The sequence below is a fragment of the Hypomesus transpacificus genome, chromosome 11 (genome assembly GCF_021917145.1).
Source record: "Hypomesus transpacificus isolate Combined female chromosome 11, fHypTra1, whole genome shotgun sequence".
Lineage (NCBI taxonomy): Eukaryota > Metazoa > Chordata > Actinopteri > Osmeriformes > Osmeridae > Hypomesus > Hypomesus transpacificus.
Window position 1 is genome coordinate 4,519,323 of NC_061070.1, and position 15,333 is coordinate 4,534,655.

At 46.4% G+C, this 15,333-nt stretch overlaps 2 protein-coding genes across 3 annotated transcripts in view; one reads left to right on the plus strand and one right to left on the minus strand.

Moving 5' to 3' along the window:
• The window catches only part of wdfy4 (WDFY family member 4), a 52,579-nt gene that overhangs the window by 24,666 nt on the left and 12,580 nt on the right, over nt 1-15,333 (plus strand). For both annotated transcript variants that reach the window (XM_047030201.1, XM_047030200.1), the window contains exons 39-54: nt 56-294; nt 429-550; nt 682-873; nt 1,059-1,168; nt 4,174-4,251; nt 4,422-4,613; nt 4,988-5,069; nt 5,249-5,463; nt 7,861-8,009; nt 8,275-8,395; nt 8,517-8,602; nt 8,787-8,849; nt 12,979-13,021; nt 14,504-14,623; nt 15,011-15,128; nt 15,221-15,330. In XM_047030201.1, the coding sequence (XP_046886157.1) occupies nt 56-294; nt 429-550; nt 682-873; nt 1,059-1,168; nt 4,174-4,251; nt 4,422-4,613; nt 4,988-5,069; nt 5,249-5,463; nt 7,861-8,009; nt 8,275-8,395; nt 8,517-8,602; nt 8,787-8,849; nt 12,979-13,021; nt 14,504-14,623; nt 15,011-15,128; nt 15,221-15,330 (2,040 nt within the window). The remainder of the gene's footprint in view (nt 1-55; nt 295-428; nt 551-681; nt 874-1,058; nt 1,169-4,173; nt 4,252-4,421; nt 4,614-4,987; nt 5,070-5,248; nt 5,464-7,860; nt 8,010-8,274; nt 8,396-8,516; nt 8,603-8,786; nt 8,850-12,978; nt 13,022-14,503; nt 14,624-15,010; nt 15,129-15,220; nt 15,331-15,333) is intronic.
• lrrc18a (leucine rich repeat containing 18a) lies at nt 8,856-11,724 on the minus strand. The gene is made up of 2 exons (XM_047030204.1): nt 11,330-11,724; nt 8,856-9,999 (listed from the first exon to the last, which is right to left on the minus strand). The coding sequence occupies exon 2, from the start codon at nt 9,993-9,995 to the stop codon at nt 9,219-9,221; it is 777 nt and encodes a 258-aa protein (XP_046886160.1). The 5' UTR covers nt 9,996-9,999; nt 11,330-11,724; the 3' UTR covers nt 8,856-9,218.

Here is a 15,333-nt window from a genome sequence, read left to right on the forward strand (position 1 = left end):
ACCCAGATCAGCCAGGAGATGATGCTATGACTGTAACTCTAAACTGTTTTCTCAGGCAATGGAGAAAGGCCAAGCACAAAAAGAGAGCACAGTCACCACCCTATACAAATGTACCAATAGAGCCGTGCTGCACTTCCTGTCCCGTCCCCGAAACTCCCCCAGTGATCAGGAAATGGTCCTCAGGGCTCTCCGAGTTGTCATGGCGCGCTGGGATGTCATCATGGCAACCTATAATTCGAACGTGTCTTTCGTCACCTGCTTGCTGCACTGTCTGCTACTCATACGCTCTGGAAGGTATAGTCCATCACACACACACACACACACTCACATCTACACACACAAATACGTATACACACATACTGTACATACAAACTCATCCACACAACCTTTGAAGGGTCCTGTTATGTGATTGTGGTGGATATCTCTAGCTACCCGGAGGGCTTTGGCGGTGAGTTGAACAAGAAACACCACAGGAGACTTCTGTCTCGTCTGTTCCCTCGTAAGGCCAGCCTCACTACCCCCCCCAGCCCTGCAGCTGACTCAGCCACAGGTGTGTGTGTGTGTGTGTGTTTATCTGCGTGTGTTTTAAAGATTGTGTTTACTGCCGTTTTACTGACTTTCCTTGAGACCGTTGATCTTGGAGTGACCTCTGTGTGTGTGTGTGTGTGTGTGTGTTTGTAGATGTGAGTGAGCGAATGGCGCTGGTGGAGTCCTGCTGGCTGAAGATCATGACGGAGAGACGCCACACTCTGGAGGACTCCTACAAGATCGACCTCTCAGCCAATCAGATGGCGAGGGCGGGGCCCGTCACTATGAGTGACATCAGTCCTCTGTGGGAGGAGATGGCTCTCAAGGCCTGGCAGATATACATAGGTCAGCTGCACACCATTTAAACACTTTATCCAAAAAGATTCATTTATTTCATTTAAGGAAGATTGACACGATTGAAGACGCCCATATTAATTGGAAATGTACTTTTACCTCCTCACAGTGTATTAGAACGCAGTGGTTGAGAATGATGATTATTGTGTGTGCGTGTGTGTTGATGTCCTGTCCAGAGTCTCAGAAGAGGCAGATGAGCTCCAGTCCCCAGAAGAAGGCTGGTCTGATTATGACTGCTGTTCGTGCCGCACAAAAACAGCTGGGGAGGGAGCCTGGCTCTGTGGAGGTAACACACACACTCTTATACATGAGTACACAAAGACACATATTCACACACACACACACATACACACACACACACAAACTCACACTTGTGTGTGTTAAATATACACTAACACACACACACATTGGTTTGATCGTAACCTAGGTTTGAGTGGTATTGTGTGCGTGCGTGAGCGTGCGCCGTGTGTGTCCTCCTTGACACATTGGATCATTAGCTTTTAGACAAGTCTATCAAACAGGTGTCCTTCGTTCCTCAAACACACACACTCTCGCTCCTCGTGCCAATGTCACAGCGGTGTTTGTGCTATGGGCCGAGCAGCCCTGTGGGTGTGTTAGATTATTTCTTTAAATGGATTTGGATTATTGCAGCTGACCGCCCCTGAGTGAGCAGAGTAATTGATATCTGTTAGTTCCATCCAGAGCTACACTCTGTTTGCCTCTGAAGGTTAAAGACGCTCTTATTGTTGTTTTCCCCCCCGAAACACGCGGCCCACATCATTAGTTCCCCCTGCCGCTTAAGACGGCGTACCATCTGGAGCAGGGAGCAGGGACGTATTACTCAGGCGCACAGGCATGAAATTACCACGTCTGTGTGTCTCACCCCCACAAACGCTGTGTCTGTGCGTGTTTGTTTCCGTGTGTTACTGTGTGTGTGTGGGGGCTTGTTTTTGTGTCTTATTATAAGTGTGTTTGTTTGTTTATGTGTGTTTGTTTGTTTATGTATGTGTTACTGTATGTTTGAGTGTGTGTGTGTGTGTGTGTGTATATGTGTGCCCACAGAGGTGGATAATTATAGCGGTACCAATCTGATGAAAACATTATTCATTTGAAGTTATTCTTTATCATATCAGTGTTTGACAGGCTATCTGAGAATATGATGAATGATCTTCTGTAGAGGAAGACGAGGAGGAGGAAGAGGCACGAGAAGACAGGAGGAGAGGGGAGCAAGGCAGGAGGAGAAAGGTTGAGGCAGTAGAAAGAGAGGCAGGAGGAGATTCAGATGGAGGATAAGGAGGAGCGGTCCACAGAGGAAGAGAGGTAGAAGGAAGATTAAAGGGATTTAAGTTCATAGACTTTTGTTGTGAGAGAGAAACAGAGAGAGTTTAGAAGACAATAAAAAAAACTGCCTACCCTGTGCCTATTTTGTCAGTTGTGTTAGCACTGAACCCTGTATAGGGAAAACCCCAGTAAAAAAAGTATGTTCCTGATTGGACACAATGACAATTTGAACCAAATGACATTGAATCTATCACCCCTTAAAATAATTTGCAGTGGAAAACATTAAACTGAGCCTGCATAAACTGTAAAAAAAAGTGTATTTCATATTAGTGAGTTTATGAAAAGCATCAACAGAAAGTGATAGCAGTCCTCATGTGACGAGAGCAAGAACGGTGTCCTCAGACAAGCCTCTGCTCTCAGAGGTTCACCTCTGCACCATATCCCAGCCTGTCCATAATTCTATCTGCGTCCTCGTATTAGGAAGATAATTAACGTCATTAATGCTTGCGTTAAGTTCATCACACGTTCCCCAGCCGTTGGTGTAAGCTGGCATTCTGCTGCCTTATCACCAGCACTAGGAGGCCATTAAAATGGAAATGAGTGTGATGATGGTGTGATGTTAATTGCGGAGAGGAAGAGATGAGTAATGTATTTAATGCGGTGTTTAAAAAGCCAATGAGGTCCCTATCTGCTAAACAGGGTAATTAATGCTATATATTACTTGTGTTTGTCCAAATGAAGGAATGAGATTAGGGAGGGATGGGGGTGGGGGGGGGGGCAAGCGATGACTGTTCATCTGTCCAAACACAGCTATATTTCCAAACTTTATTTACTGTCCCTCTCTCTCTTTTGCGCTCTCTCACTATAGTTCTCTCATTTTTTCCCTCTGTAATATTTCCACAATCTCCCCTCCAATTATTCCTCAGTTTATTACAGTATTTGTCTACATCATTTTTTTATGAGCTAACAAGCCAGCCGTCTCACCAGTCGTCACACAGCAATCAGTCAGTCACATATCACTCAGGCAGTCAAACGCCACTCGATTTCTTCCTCACAGTTTCTTTTATATAATGAAGTATAACTGTGATGTGATATTCTTTTAGAGTTTAATTGTATTTAGTTATTTAAATAAGATTACATATATTTCAAATACTCAGCCTTTCATCAACATTCCTGTTTTTATCCTATACATATACTGTATATTCAAAAAACTACAAGTTCATGACTGAAGACACTCCCATGTTCAATCAGTCCCCTGAACAGTACTTCCTGGTTCTGTAACATAATGAATAGTGCTTCCTGGTTCTATAACATCATAAACGGTACATCCGGGTAACCAGTTGATGATGGAGGCCTGTGGTTTCACTGGCCTACCAGAGAGGACTCTGCTGTGAGGTTGATGCTAATGATGCAGTAAACCGGAGGATTCCTGTGTGTCTGGAGGGTCCTCGACCATGGCTATTGATAATATAGCAGTGGGGGACATGCACACACACACACACATTTCTGTATGGACACACAGACATGGACAAACACTGTACACGCACACATGCTCACACATGCTCATACACACTGGCACACGTGTACAGACACGCACACATACGTGCGCCCACAAACACACTTGCACCATGCCCAAAACAGTGGCACACTATTGAGATATTATCATTTGTGTTAATTAGATCACATCCACAAATGATTGCGTTTTCAGACAGGGTTATTGTGCAAGTGTAGCCACTAGCTTTATTTTGTCCAGTGAATGTAATTTAGGGAAGATGTAATTGTTTGAATGTGTTGTAATTGCATGATCAAACAAACAACACTAATAAGAATATACCACAAAAAGCATGGGTGTGCGGGCAGGAGATAAGAATCTGGAATCATGGTGTGAACGTTCTGGACGTTACGTCTGCATCTCTCTCGCTCTCTCCTTATTTCTCGCACTCTATTTCACGCATCCTCTGTCTATCTCTCTCATTCTCTTTCTCCCTCTTTCTTCTTCTCTCTGTGTAGGAGTTCATGGCCTGTATGGAGACACACCGACAAAGAGGCAAGGAGTTGTTTGAGAGCATGAGGAGAAGTCACACGCAGGTAATGACTCCAACACATAGTGGGATCCCCAGGAAAACAGACCCAATATGGCATACCACTGCATACTAGCACAGTATAGCATGTCTCCTACCTTTCTGGCTTTAAACTTTTATCTTCAGTCATATGTCATCTCTCCTGCTTGTGTGTGCGTGTACGTGTGTGTATTTCAGCTGCGCGGGAGTGAGTGGGAGCGTGTGGCGTCCCAGTGGCTGAGCGTGGAGGAGGAGTTACTGAGGGAAAGGGGAGTGTTTGGTCCAGGACCAGGCGTGGTTCTGACCCGGGCGTGGGTCCAGGATGCAGCCGAGGGACCCAACAGAACCAGGCCACGCATCCGCAGGAGAGCACTGAGGGGATCCAAACGGGTCCGCACACGCTCTTACTCTGAGTCTCATTTGCTCAGTCTTTCTCTCTTGTTTTCTCTCTCTATTTCTGTCACTCTCTCATGTTAGGTCTCTTTCTCTCTGTTTCTTTTTCTGTCAATCTCCTTTTCTCTTCTTGTTCTCTCAGTCTCTGTTCCTCATTCAGTTTTTCTCTCTGGTTCTCTCTCTTTTTTTCTGCTTTCTTTCCTCCCTCCCCTCCCCCTTATCTCTGATTATGCATTTACTAATTGTGACTCTAATCTGTCTGTCCTGTGCGTATGTGTCTTTTGTGTGCGCGTGCGGCCTTTGTGTGTTGTTTGCCCTATGGGTGTCTGCTCTCTGTGTGTGTGTGTGTGTGTGTGTGTGTGCGTGTGTAGTTGGCAGCAGTGCTGGGCCAGGGTGACAGGCCGAGTGGTTCTGAGGAGAGCAGGAGTAGAGCTGGAACCGGATCTGACCAAGGTGAGACCAGGAGAGCATCAGCTACGCTGCTCCAGCACTACTGAGTAAAGAGCTCTGCTGGTCTGACCATCCTATCTCTTCCCCCTTAACCTCCTAACCCAGTGACTTGGTTCCATGTGTTTAAACAAATATTTGTGTGTGTGCATGTTTGTTTGTGTGTGTGTGTGTGTTTGCTCCAGAACCCAGAATCTTGTGCGAGGCAGGTGCAGAGGCAGTGGAAGAGGAGGAAGAGGACGAGGAAGGGGGGGGTGAGCGTCTGACCTTCTTCCCAGTCCTGAGCGAGACCCTGGCCTCCCCCGAGCCCCCTGAGCCCCACACCCCCGAACCCTGCTCGCACACACACTCCTGCTCCGACACACACGTCATCCTGCATGAGCTGGACCCTGGGGAGCAGGTACAGTGCTGTGGGTGTGTGTCCATGTGCGTGACTGTGTCTGTGTGTCTCCTCACCTGTGTGTGGCCCGACCCTGCCTTCACACCCCTGTTTCGGATCCAGACTCCAGACTATGGGATTCCAATACCACAGCCCTGCCATCACATCTCATTCTTACTCATTAGTATGACAGCTCAGACCCTCTGGTGTGTGTGTGTTTGTGTTTGTGTGTGTGTGCGTGTGTGTGTGTGTTAGGGAGAATCATGTTGAGAGGGACTTGGGCAACCTGCCGTGCCTTTTAATGTTTCTGACAGAAATATTAATAAAAGCAGTAGGTGGTGATATGGGCTGCCTCCTACTTGTCTGTTTGTGTGTGTATGTCTGTGTGTGTGTGTTTGGGTGTGTGTCCCGTTGTCTCTTAACTGTTTGACGTGTGTGTCCTGCTGGGTTTCCTGTCAGATGAACAGGCCCTTACACGCTCATTAGTGCACACACACACACACACATTCACACACACAGGACCACTCAGGAGCTCACACACATAATGAGCTTGCCAGCGCCAATAGGATGATTATGAAGATAATGTGTGTGGAGAGAAATCAATGGTCTGACATTAGCCTCTCAGTCAATAAGAGAGAGCTCAACCCTCCACTCCCCCTCCTGTTCACTCATCCTCTCATCCTCTTCCCCCTCCTGCTTCACTCATCCTCTCATCCTCTTCCCCCCCCTGCTTCACTCATCCTCTTCCCCCTCCTGTTCACTCCTCGTCTCTTCCTCTTCCCTCTCCTGTTCACTCATCCTCTCATCCTCTTCCCCCTCCTGCTTCACTCCTTTCATCCTTTTCCCCCTGCTGCTTCACTCATCCTCTCATCCTCTTCCCCCTCCTGCTTCACTCCTTTCATCCTTTTCCCCCTGCTGCTTCACTCATCCTCCTCCTCCCTTTACTCGTCTTCCCCTCCTCTTCCTCCTGCTTCAGTCATCTTCCCCCCTCTTGTTCCTCCTCCTGCTCCTCCACCTCCTCCTGCTCCTCCACCTCCTCCTGCTCCTCCACATCTTCCAGCACCTCCTCTACCTCCTGACCTCCTGCTCGTCAGCTTCCTCATGCTTCTCCTGCTTCTCCTCCATGTCCTCATGTTCCTCCTCTTCCACGTGCTTTTGCCCTTCCTCTTCTCCTCCTGTTCCTATTCATCATCCATGTCTTCTTCCACCTGCTCCCCCATCACACCTCCACAACAGTGCAGAGAAAAAGAAAAAGGAGGACTTGTTGCATTAGATTATTAAAACGGCATCATATTGTTTTCTTTTATGTCAAGAGATTACTGTTAGAGTAGTATTTATTATATATATAAATATATATGTATGTGGAAATACAATATGCATAGTGTGTGTGTGTGAGCGTGTGTGTATGTATGTATACTGTATAAATACATGTAATTGACTGCAAAAATGTTCCAGCTACAAGCAACCTGTGCGCATTCTTTACATAATGAAGATACAGCATTGTGTGTGCATGTGCTTGTGCACGCATGCGGCGTGTGAGTGAGTGTGTTGTGTCACATTATGTGTACACCGACAAGAAGTTTTGATCACTTAGCAGATTTCCTATCGTGTGTCTGTCAGTGATTAATTCCCCTAATAATCACCAGACCCTGCATGTGCGTGTGTTTGTGTTTCCTGGCTGGGAGGGGGTTCTGATTGGATTAGTATGAATTGCTAGGGGCCTGTGGGGGCCCCATATGGTTTTGGGGGAGCGTGCTCCCAGAGGCCCTGCAGAGGGAGGCAGACGCAGGGAGGGGGCCAGGTGCACACACTCACTGTGAAATGAGGGGGGGACAATGGAATTAGCTCCACATTAACGCTTTCAGCGAGTTGCTACCAGAGCCTGATGATGTCAATGCAGAAGGTCTGTCTGTCCGTTTGTACGGTACGTCCAAACGTTGCTCACGCTCCGTCTTGCCACGTTGCTGTTTCTTTCCTTTATTCCTTCTCATTCTTTCTCTTTACCATCCATCAACCTTGATAATGAAGTGTTCACCTCTGTTGTTTTAATAATGATTAAAACGTGATTAAAATGATCAATCAACTAAAGCCTGCAGTGCCTTCAGTATCTGTCTGCCCCATGGGACGACTGGGCTTATCCACTGTGGTCACCAATCTGTGGTTCCCAGTGCTGTCAACCTATGGGATTTTAAACGCTTGAGATAGGGCCAAAGACAATGTTTAATCCTTAAATGCACAAAGTTTTCTTCTGTTCTATTTAATTCTATGATTCCATTCCACCAAGTTCGGTTATTAAGTCCATCTCTCGTTCTCTGAGACCAAAGCTAAAAGTGTGCGTCTGTGTGCTTATGTTTATGTTTGACCAAAGTTTGTTTGTCTGTCTGTTTGTGTGTGTGTGTGTGTGTGTTCTGTCCCCAGATAAAAGACGCGATGAGTGTGGTGGTGGTCAGTGGTCTCAGTGTGACAGAGGGGGTGCTGTTGTTTGGGAACGAGTCCCTCTACATCTGCGAGGGCTTCACCCTCAGCCCAGCAGGGGATCTCTGCTGCAGGAAACACCATCCCACCAGGTGTGTGTGTGTCTGTAGGCGTATCTTTGAGTGTGCAAAAATATGCAGATGTCTACGGGTGTGTGTCTCCGTGTTTGCATGTTTTATTTATGCGCATGTGTGAAGGAGTGTGCGTGCCTGTGTGTGTAGAAGTGTGTGTGAGTATGTGTGTCGTCTTGTGGTCTCTGGCCCAGTGATGGAATCCTGTGTGTGCGTGAGTATGTGTGTGTGTGTGTGTGTGTGTGTGTAGAGAGTGTTCTGGCTCACTATGTGGTGTATGCCCCAGTGTCAGGGACTCCTATATGTGCAGCCTGCTGAACAAGGAGCAGGATTCCCCCCACCCCGCCTGTAGACGGTGGCCCTACGAGGATATAAAGGACGCACGTTTCATGAGATATTTACTAAAGGTGAGGCTGTGCTTTCATGCAAGTTTACCTTGTCAAAACCTGTATGAGAAGTGTTCATTTTCCATGTCAATAAAGCTTTGCGAGAAAGCGATGGTGACAGTAGCTGTCTCTCACCCTGCAGGACAACGCTCTGGAGGTGTTCATGAGGATCGGATACTCGGCCTTCCTGGTGTTCCTCAACAAAGACCATGTCAGCGCCTACAAGCGGTGAGATGGGAGGAGAGATATGAGGGGAAACTGAGGGGGAGACTAGAGGAGAGACGGGAGGAGAGACTAGAGGGGACTGGGAAAGGAAGGCTGACTCATTCTGGGAGGATTAGACTGGCCTACATTACAGAACTGTGATAATCTCTATTTATCTCACTCACTCGCGCGCTCTCTGTCTCTTCAGACTGTGTTCAGTGGTCCCTTCATTAAGAGGGAGAGGGATTGCTGAGGTTCTGAGCAACACTAGGTGAGTATCATCATGTGACAGCCCCGTACTTAGATCATGTAAGATGTCAGTGTGTTGATCGGATGCATTCGGGTTATAATCAGGGTTTCATAAACATCTGAATTTACTGAAGAATGACTGGACATGTTTGTGGGAAGCAACATTCAGGAAATATATTTAATTTGGACAACATGGTAAACGGTCATTATCACAAAATGATCACAAGAAGAAACAGTTCAATGTTGTCGGGTTGAATACGCGCTCTCACTGTGTGTGTGTTGTCTGTCTAATTGGTATTTGAGGTTATGAGGAGAATAAACAGCAGCGTCTCAAACAGAGTTTGTTGCATCCTTCCCTGGCCATTGATTGGCTAGCTCCTCTGTCCTCTCCTCACCGCCACGCCTCCTGATTAAGCTGTGCCACTGAGTTGGGCGTGATGAGCCCTGAGAACGGCCTCCTGTTCTCCTCGTCTCCTCCTTTCCTCTTCTCCGTCTTCCTGTCCCTCTCCTCCCTGCACCTCGCCACACAGTCTTTACACAGACTGGCTTCGTTGGCCAGGTACAGACTGAGCTCCCCCCGGGTCACCTGGCTGCTGGCCCCCTGGCCCCCGGCCCCCTGGTTGCTAGACAGGGGGTTTCTCTTGGTGTTGATCTTGCTGATATTAGGGAGGTGTCTTACAAACTCAGGCAGATGGCTCAGGAGGTTATCAAACAGGCCAAGCTCCTGAAGGCTGGTGAGAGCCACCATAGAATCAGGTAGGCTGTCCAGGTTGTTCATGCCCAGATTGAGGCTCTGTAGGCCAGTAAGGCAGCCCAGTGATTGGGGTAGGCCCTCGGAGGTCAAGAGGTTGTTGGAGAGATTGAGGTGGGACAGCTCCACGAGTTGTCCGATGCTCATCGGAACGACCTCCAGCTGGTTGCTATGGAGATCCAGAGACTTGAGGGACAGCATGTCCCCGATACAGTCTGGAAGCTTCTGCAGCTGGTTGCGGCTCAGGTCCAGTTCGTCAAGGGTGTCGGCAAGCTTGAGGAGGCACTTGGGGAAGGTGTCAATGCCTGTGTTGCTGAGGTCCAGGCGAGTGCGGCCATCCGGCATCACCCTCATGGCGGTCTTGGCCATCTTCAGGGTCACCGTCTTCCCCTTGGCTCTGCCCTTCCCTTTAGCCATGGTGCTGGGATACGGACACAAAGACGGAAGGAGTCAAATAGCCCAAATTTACTGATTAGGCCAGAAAAAAGTGCGCGTGGGTTTGTGTTGGTTTGTGCGTGTGTGTGTGGAATGGGGAAGGGGATGAGTGATAATGTGTGCGTGTTTGTGTCATGGACAGGGCTTATGTTATTTACGTTATTACAGAGCACATAGAATCTTCGGCTCATGTATGGCCTGGGGCTCCTGAGGGAAAAGCGTGCTCTCTGGGGAATGAGGTGTGTGTGTGTGTGGCTCTCAGTGCACTGTGTCTTGGTGCAATGTGTGTGTGTGTGTGTCTTGCTGCAGTGTGTGTGTACTCCTGCCTGTTCACCCAGTGCTGCCCAGGGGGGTATTTAAGAGCATGGTTCTCTAATTAAGGCTAATTCAGGGGAACAGTAGAGAGGAGGCGACGCAGGCTAATACAGCAAAAACAAATGAGCACTGAATCTCTGATGCTCCCTCGCGATCCAGCTGATTGAGCTCCCCCACTCTCGCAGCCCTGGAAACTGTGTGTGCGTGTGTGTGTGTGTGTGTGTGTGTGTGGGTGGGTGGATGTGTGTGTCTGCCAACAGACAATGAAGCGAGAGAGAGTCAAATCAGGACTTTGATAAATGATGTTATAGGTGATCGGGATTTTTTGCTCCTCTCCTAGCCATGTCTCAGAGTGTGTGTGTGTGCGTGCGTGCTTTTCTCTCTGCCCTGTCTCAGAGAGCAGAGTGTGTCTGTGTGTTACACCCTAAGGCCCTCTCTCGCCTCATTCATCATCCTCAGGATGAGACCATTGCTTGTTTCCATTAGCTGTCCCAATAGCACACCTTACCATGCAATTATTACCTACAATTAGATAGCGTGTATAGTGGGCCAAATGCAATGATTGATTTAGGGTGGTTTTACAAAATAATCTGGTCAGGAGTTGTTTGGGTTCGAAAATTCATGCGCTTTCACACTTCCATACACTTGCCTTCCCCAAGGACATTGTCAATAGGTTACTGTCTGTAGGAACAAGCTGAATAGTGCAGCTCAGTTGTTTGAACCCTGAGGGCTTCTTACATAATGGTGAGGTGATTTATTTCCTTGTAAGGTTGACCTCATGTGAACGCTTAGTGTCTCATCCCAACATTCAATGGAAAAGGTTTGATACAAACTGCTAGTTTGGTTATGAGTTCCAGTTTTTTTTTTCTGAACAACCTGTTAACTGCTTGTCTAGGATTTAAAATCAAAACAGTTTTATTAGAGAGTCAGAATTTAATTTCTGTTGAGGACTAAGTTTACGTGTGTCCAATGAAGTGGTCCACGGAGTGTTAGGTACTCACCATGCTCTGTCTTCAGTAGCAGTGTTGCAGTTACGCCAGTTGAGGGACTCAGGATTACAGACAGGCTCTCAACTCCTGTAAGGAGGCCATTCCACTAGAGAACACCCCCATGCTCTGTTTTAGCAAACCACACACACACAAATACACACATATAGTTGTGTGTATGTGTAAAAAAAAACTACAAAGACTCAGGTCTCTACCTTTTCCTGCCTATGTTGTATTCCAAAACCACCCACATTTTACGCTGCCATTTCAGACAGAGGCTTAATGGTGTTAAACCCTAACCCTGCTAGCCCAGCCCTGGGAGAAGCCCTGAAGTGTTAAAGCTGTGAAATGTGCAGCCTGTCTCTCCATACCTCCCCCAGTCTACACACACAAGGTCCACTCCCCCTCTCTTGTTTAATGTGGTTACTAGGCAACAGGGGTGCTAGGCGCCAGGAGTTTTACGGCCCTCTAACTGGCCCACGGAGAGAGAAATAAAAGAGAGTGAAATGTAAAAAAGAAAAAGAGAGAGAGAGATTATTCCTGATGTTTATATATAGCTGTTCCGTGGGTAGAAATGATCAAATAAATCTTAAAGTAAGTCACAGAGCCTGTATCTTTGCTGTATTGTTGTGCAGCATTGAGAAGAATTGTTGCTGACGACAACAATGACAGGTCATGCTGTGGTTGAAATGTGTTGGTGTAGCATGTGCTTTGCTGGATGGCTATTGTCCTAAATTTAGCGGGACCTCCATGCTCATTATGCCATTGATCGAGCATACGAATGAATTATAAACCAGCTGGTGAAGAAACTCCCTTCACCGAACCCCTCCTTGAACCAATCCTTTCCTGGAACCCTAACCCAGGCTGAACGGCTGAAACCTAAGCTAGCCTGGGTCTCTCTGTTTTAACATGTGTTAGTCCTAATGTCCTGCTATGCTTCATATCAGAAATGTGATGCCTGGTTGGTACAGAGCAGTGTGCATGTGTAAGGTATTCCATCAACACCTTGTCTAGTATGCTTGATAGAATCTCAGCAGTTCCAGGTCACAGAACCTGGTTCACACAGAAAACACAGAAAACAAAGGACCTTCTCTCTTGCCCCAGCAGTCTCTGGTGGAAGTCCCCATATATATTCTCCATACATATTTACATATACATATATCTACATATTTAAACAGGATATCATTCAATTTCATTTTTTTTAAATGTATCTCATCATGTTTTTACGGATATAACCTTCCTTTTGGTCACTGAGACACACACTCACACACACACACTCTTGCTCACCTCTCCTGTGCTCTCCGTTGGTTTGAGTTTGAAGCTGTTTCAGAACTCTGACAGGGTTGGCTCTCAACCACTGGTTGCCATGCAACACACAATCAAAAGCAAGACAGAGAGAGAGTAGTCAGTAGAACTTTAGAGAGACAATGTTCTGTTTTCTACAGCTCACTATGATGTCACCCACTGACCCAGGGATTCTAAATACAAATACAGGATTACATTACTGAAGACTGATCAAATGATAAACTGTCAATAAATGAATTGGAATATGTCACTGTCTGTGCATAGGCAAAGTTGTGGTGCTAACTAATGTTTCGCTGACCGTTGTGTAGTTCACGTGTGTACTGTAGTTAACTGTTCGATTGGTCTTTCTTGTGTTTCAGGAAGACTCCCATGCTTGATAAAATGACTCTGGTTAGGTGGCAGGTAAACCTTCTTTCCTCCTTTACCTCTTCATCCTTCTTAGTGATATAACACTCCTTCCTCCTCTCCATCATTCTTAGTGTTATCACTTTTTGAAACGCCTCCCAGCTACTTCATCTAGAAACCTACATATTCTATGGACTCTACTCATATAGCAGACAAACTCTATTCACAGTCCTCCACTCATACTCCACTCAAAACTGTTCCACCATGTTGCTCCAGAGCCCCTAGTGGAATGCAGAGCTACCCAATGTGTATGAGGGGCCATGTAGGCCATAATTCAAACTCACCTCTCATACACTTTGAATACCTTTTGCCTCTCACCAACACTACTGAAATACTCACATTCACTACTGAATGCCTCTCACGTATACTTGTGAAAATGCATCTTCACACAATGACAACTGAAAACCTCATGCTCATGAGTGAGAACCTCTGTTATACCACAGTGAACACCTCTCACACACGCAGCTGAAAATGTAACCTTTCCCACATACATCTGAGATTGTAACATGTCTAATATTTTTTCATGTCTAAAAGAAGGTATAATACTGTATGTGACAAGTATTGTATATTGGTCCTTGTCAGAAATATTAATCTATCAAGCATTGCACAGTCAGACAGTGAACAAGTTTAAGAAAGTTTATTGCTTGCGGACGGCCCACAAGGAGACAAAACATTACATGCCATTGTGCTACAAGTTTGTCTGCTAGCATGTTGTGCTAGGTAGCTATTTAAGCAGCCCCACTCTTTACAGTCATTGGTTAAGACAAAGGCATGCAAATGTTCCATGGCTCTTCTTCATTGGCTCCTTGCGTAACCTGGTGCGCGTGTGTGCGTGCGTGTTTGAGTGTGTGCGTGTGTGTGTGCCTTATGACCCCTTTAAGCTTGACCACATGATTCACCCAACACAGATAAGGCCAGACATCTTTTATTGCCTTTCTCTACACACAATGCTGAAGGAATGCTGAACACAGAATCATTCTTATACAGGATAAATGTGTTACATCTTCAATTTTTCCAACTGTCCTGAAATAGGTCAAGGTAATTGTTCATCTTTTTACAGATTCTGAAAGTGCAGATTGTAAACTTTCCAAGAATTAGTCATACATTGACATATTGCATCTTTAATCAATCAGCAGAGAAAATCTGCTTGAAAGGCTTTTGTACTTTTTCACACTTCCCACAGTCAGGTAATGACTATACTTCCTCTCCCTCACTATACTGCCCTGTCATTTTCTTAGTTTTCATTGGGGTAGTCAGCCAACCCTATGGAAACTAATTTAAATGTGAGTGTATTTCAGTAGTGTTTGTGAAAGGCAAAAGGTCTTCAATGGTGTATATGAGAAGTGAGTTTGAATTATGGCCTATACGGACCATCATAAAAGTGTGTTCAACTTAAACCCCCCCCCCACACACACATACACACACACTCTCACACACACACATATATACATCACCTCATCTGTCTTTCTGCCCTCACAGCGAGGCGAGATGAGCAACTTTGAGTATCTGATGCATCTCAACACCCTGGCTGGGAGGACCTACAGCGACCTGATGCAGTATCCAGTCTTCCCCTGGGTCCTAGCTGACTACGAGTCTGAGGTAGGGTAGCAAAGCAGTTAGCCTGGGTCCTAGCTACCACTCTGAGGTAGGGGGCCAAAACCACAAATCTAGCCTGGGTGTAGCCAGCCTGGCTTCCTGGAAGAGTGTCCCTGGTCCTCCACTCAACTACAGAGTGCATTTAGCTGCATCTGTTTGTTAAATACTGTCTTACCTCTCTTTCCCTCTCCAATCTCACTATTTCTTTATCTCTCTCCTCCATTCTTTCGTTGTCTCCATCTCTCTCCCTTTTATCTTGTGCCTCTCTCTCTCTGTCTCTCTCTATCTCACTGTCTCCCTCCCCTCTCATCACTCTCTCCTCCATTCTGGCTTTCTGTCTCTTCTGTCTCTTTCTCTTCTTCCTCTTTCACATGCCCTCTTTCTGGATAGACACTGGATCTTACCAATCCAGCAACATTCCGGGACCTGTCAAGGCCAATGGGAGCTCAGACTGAGAAAAGGCGGAAGATGTTTATCGAGAGATATAACGATGAAGACAACAGTGACGGTGAGCGAATTAAATGTAATTCTATTCATTTTTATCAGTAATGTATACTGTATTTTGTCCTCTTTGATTGTCAGTTTGCTTCCTGTGTGCAGGTGACCTGTTAGCGAAGTGTCACTACTGCACTCACTACTCCTCAGCCATCATCGTGGCCTCCTTCCTGGTCCGCATGGAGCCCTTCTCACACACCTTTCAGACTCTGCAGGTG

Excerpts from the sequence above, each read along its gene's own strand:
- lrrc18a (XM_047030204.1), bottom strand. The coding sequence starts at position 9,995 with ATGGCTAAAGGGAAGGGCAGAGCCAAGGGGAAGACGGTGACCCTGAAG.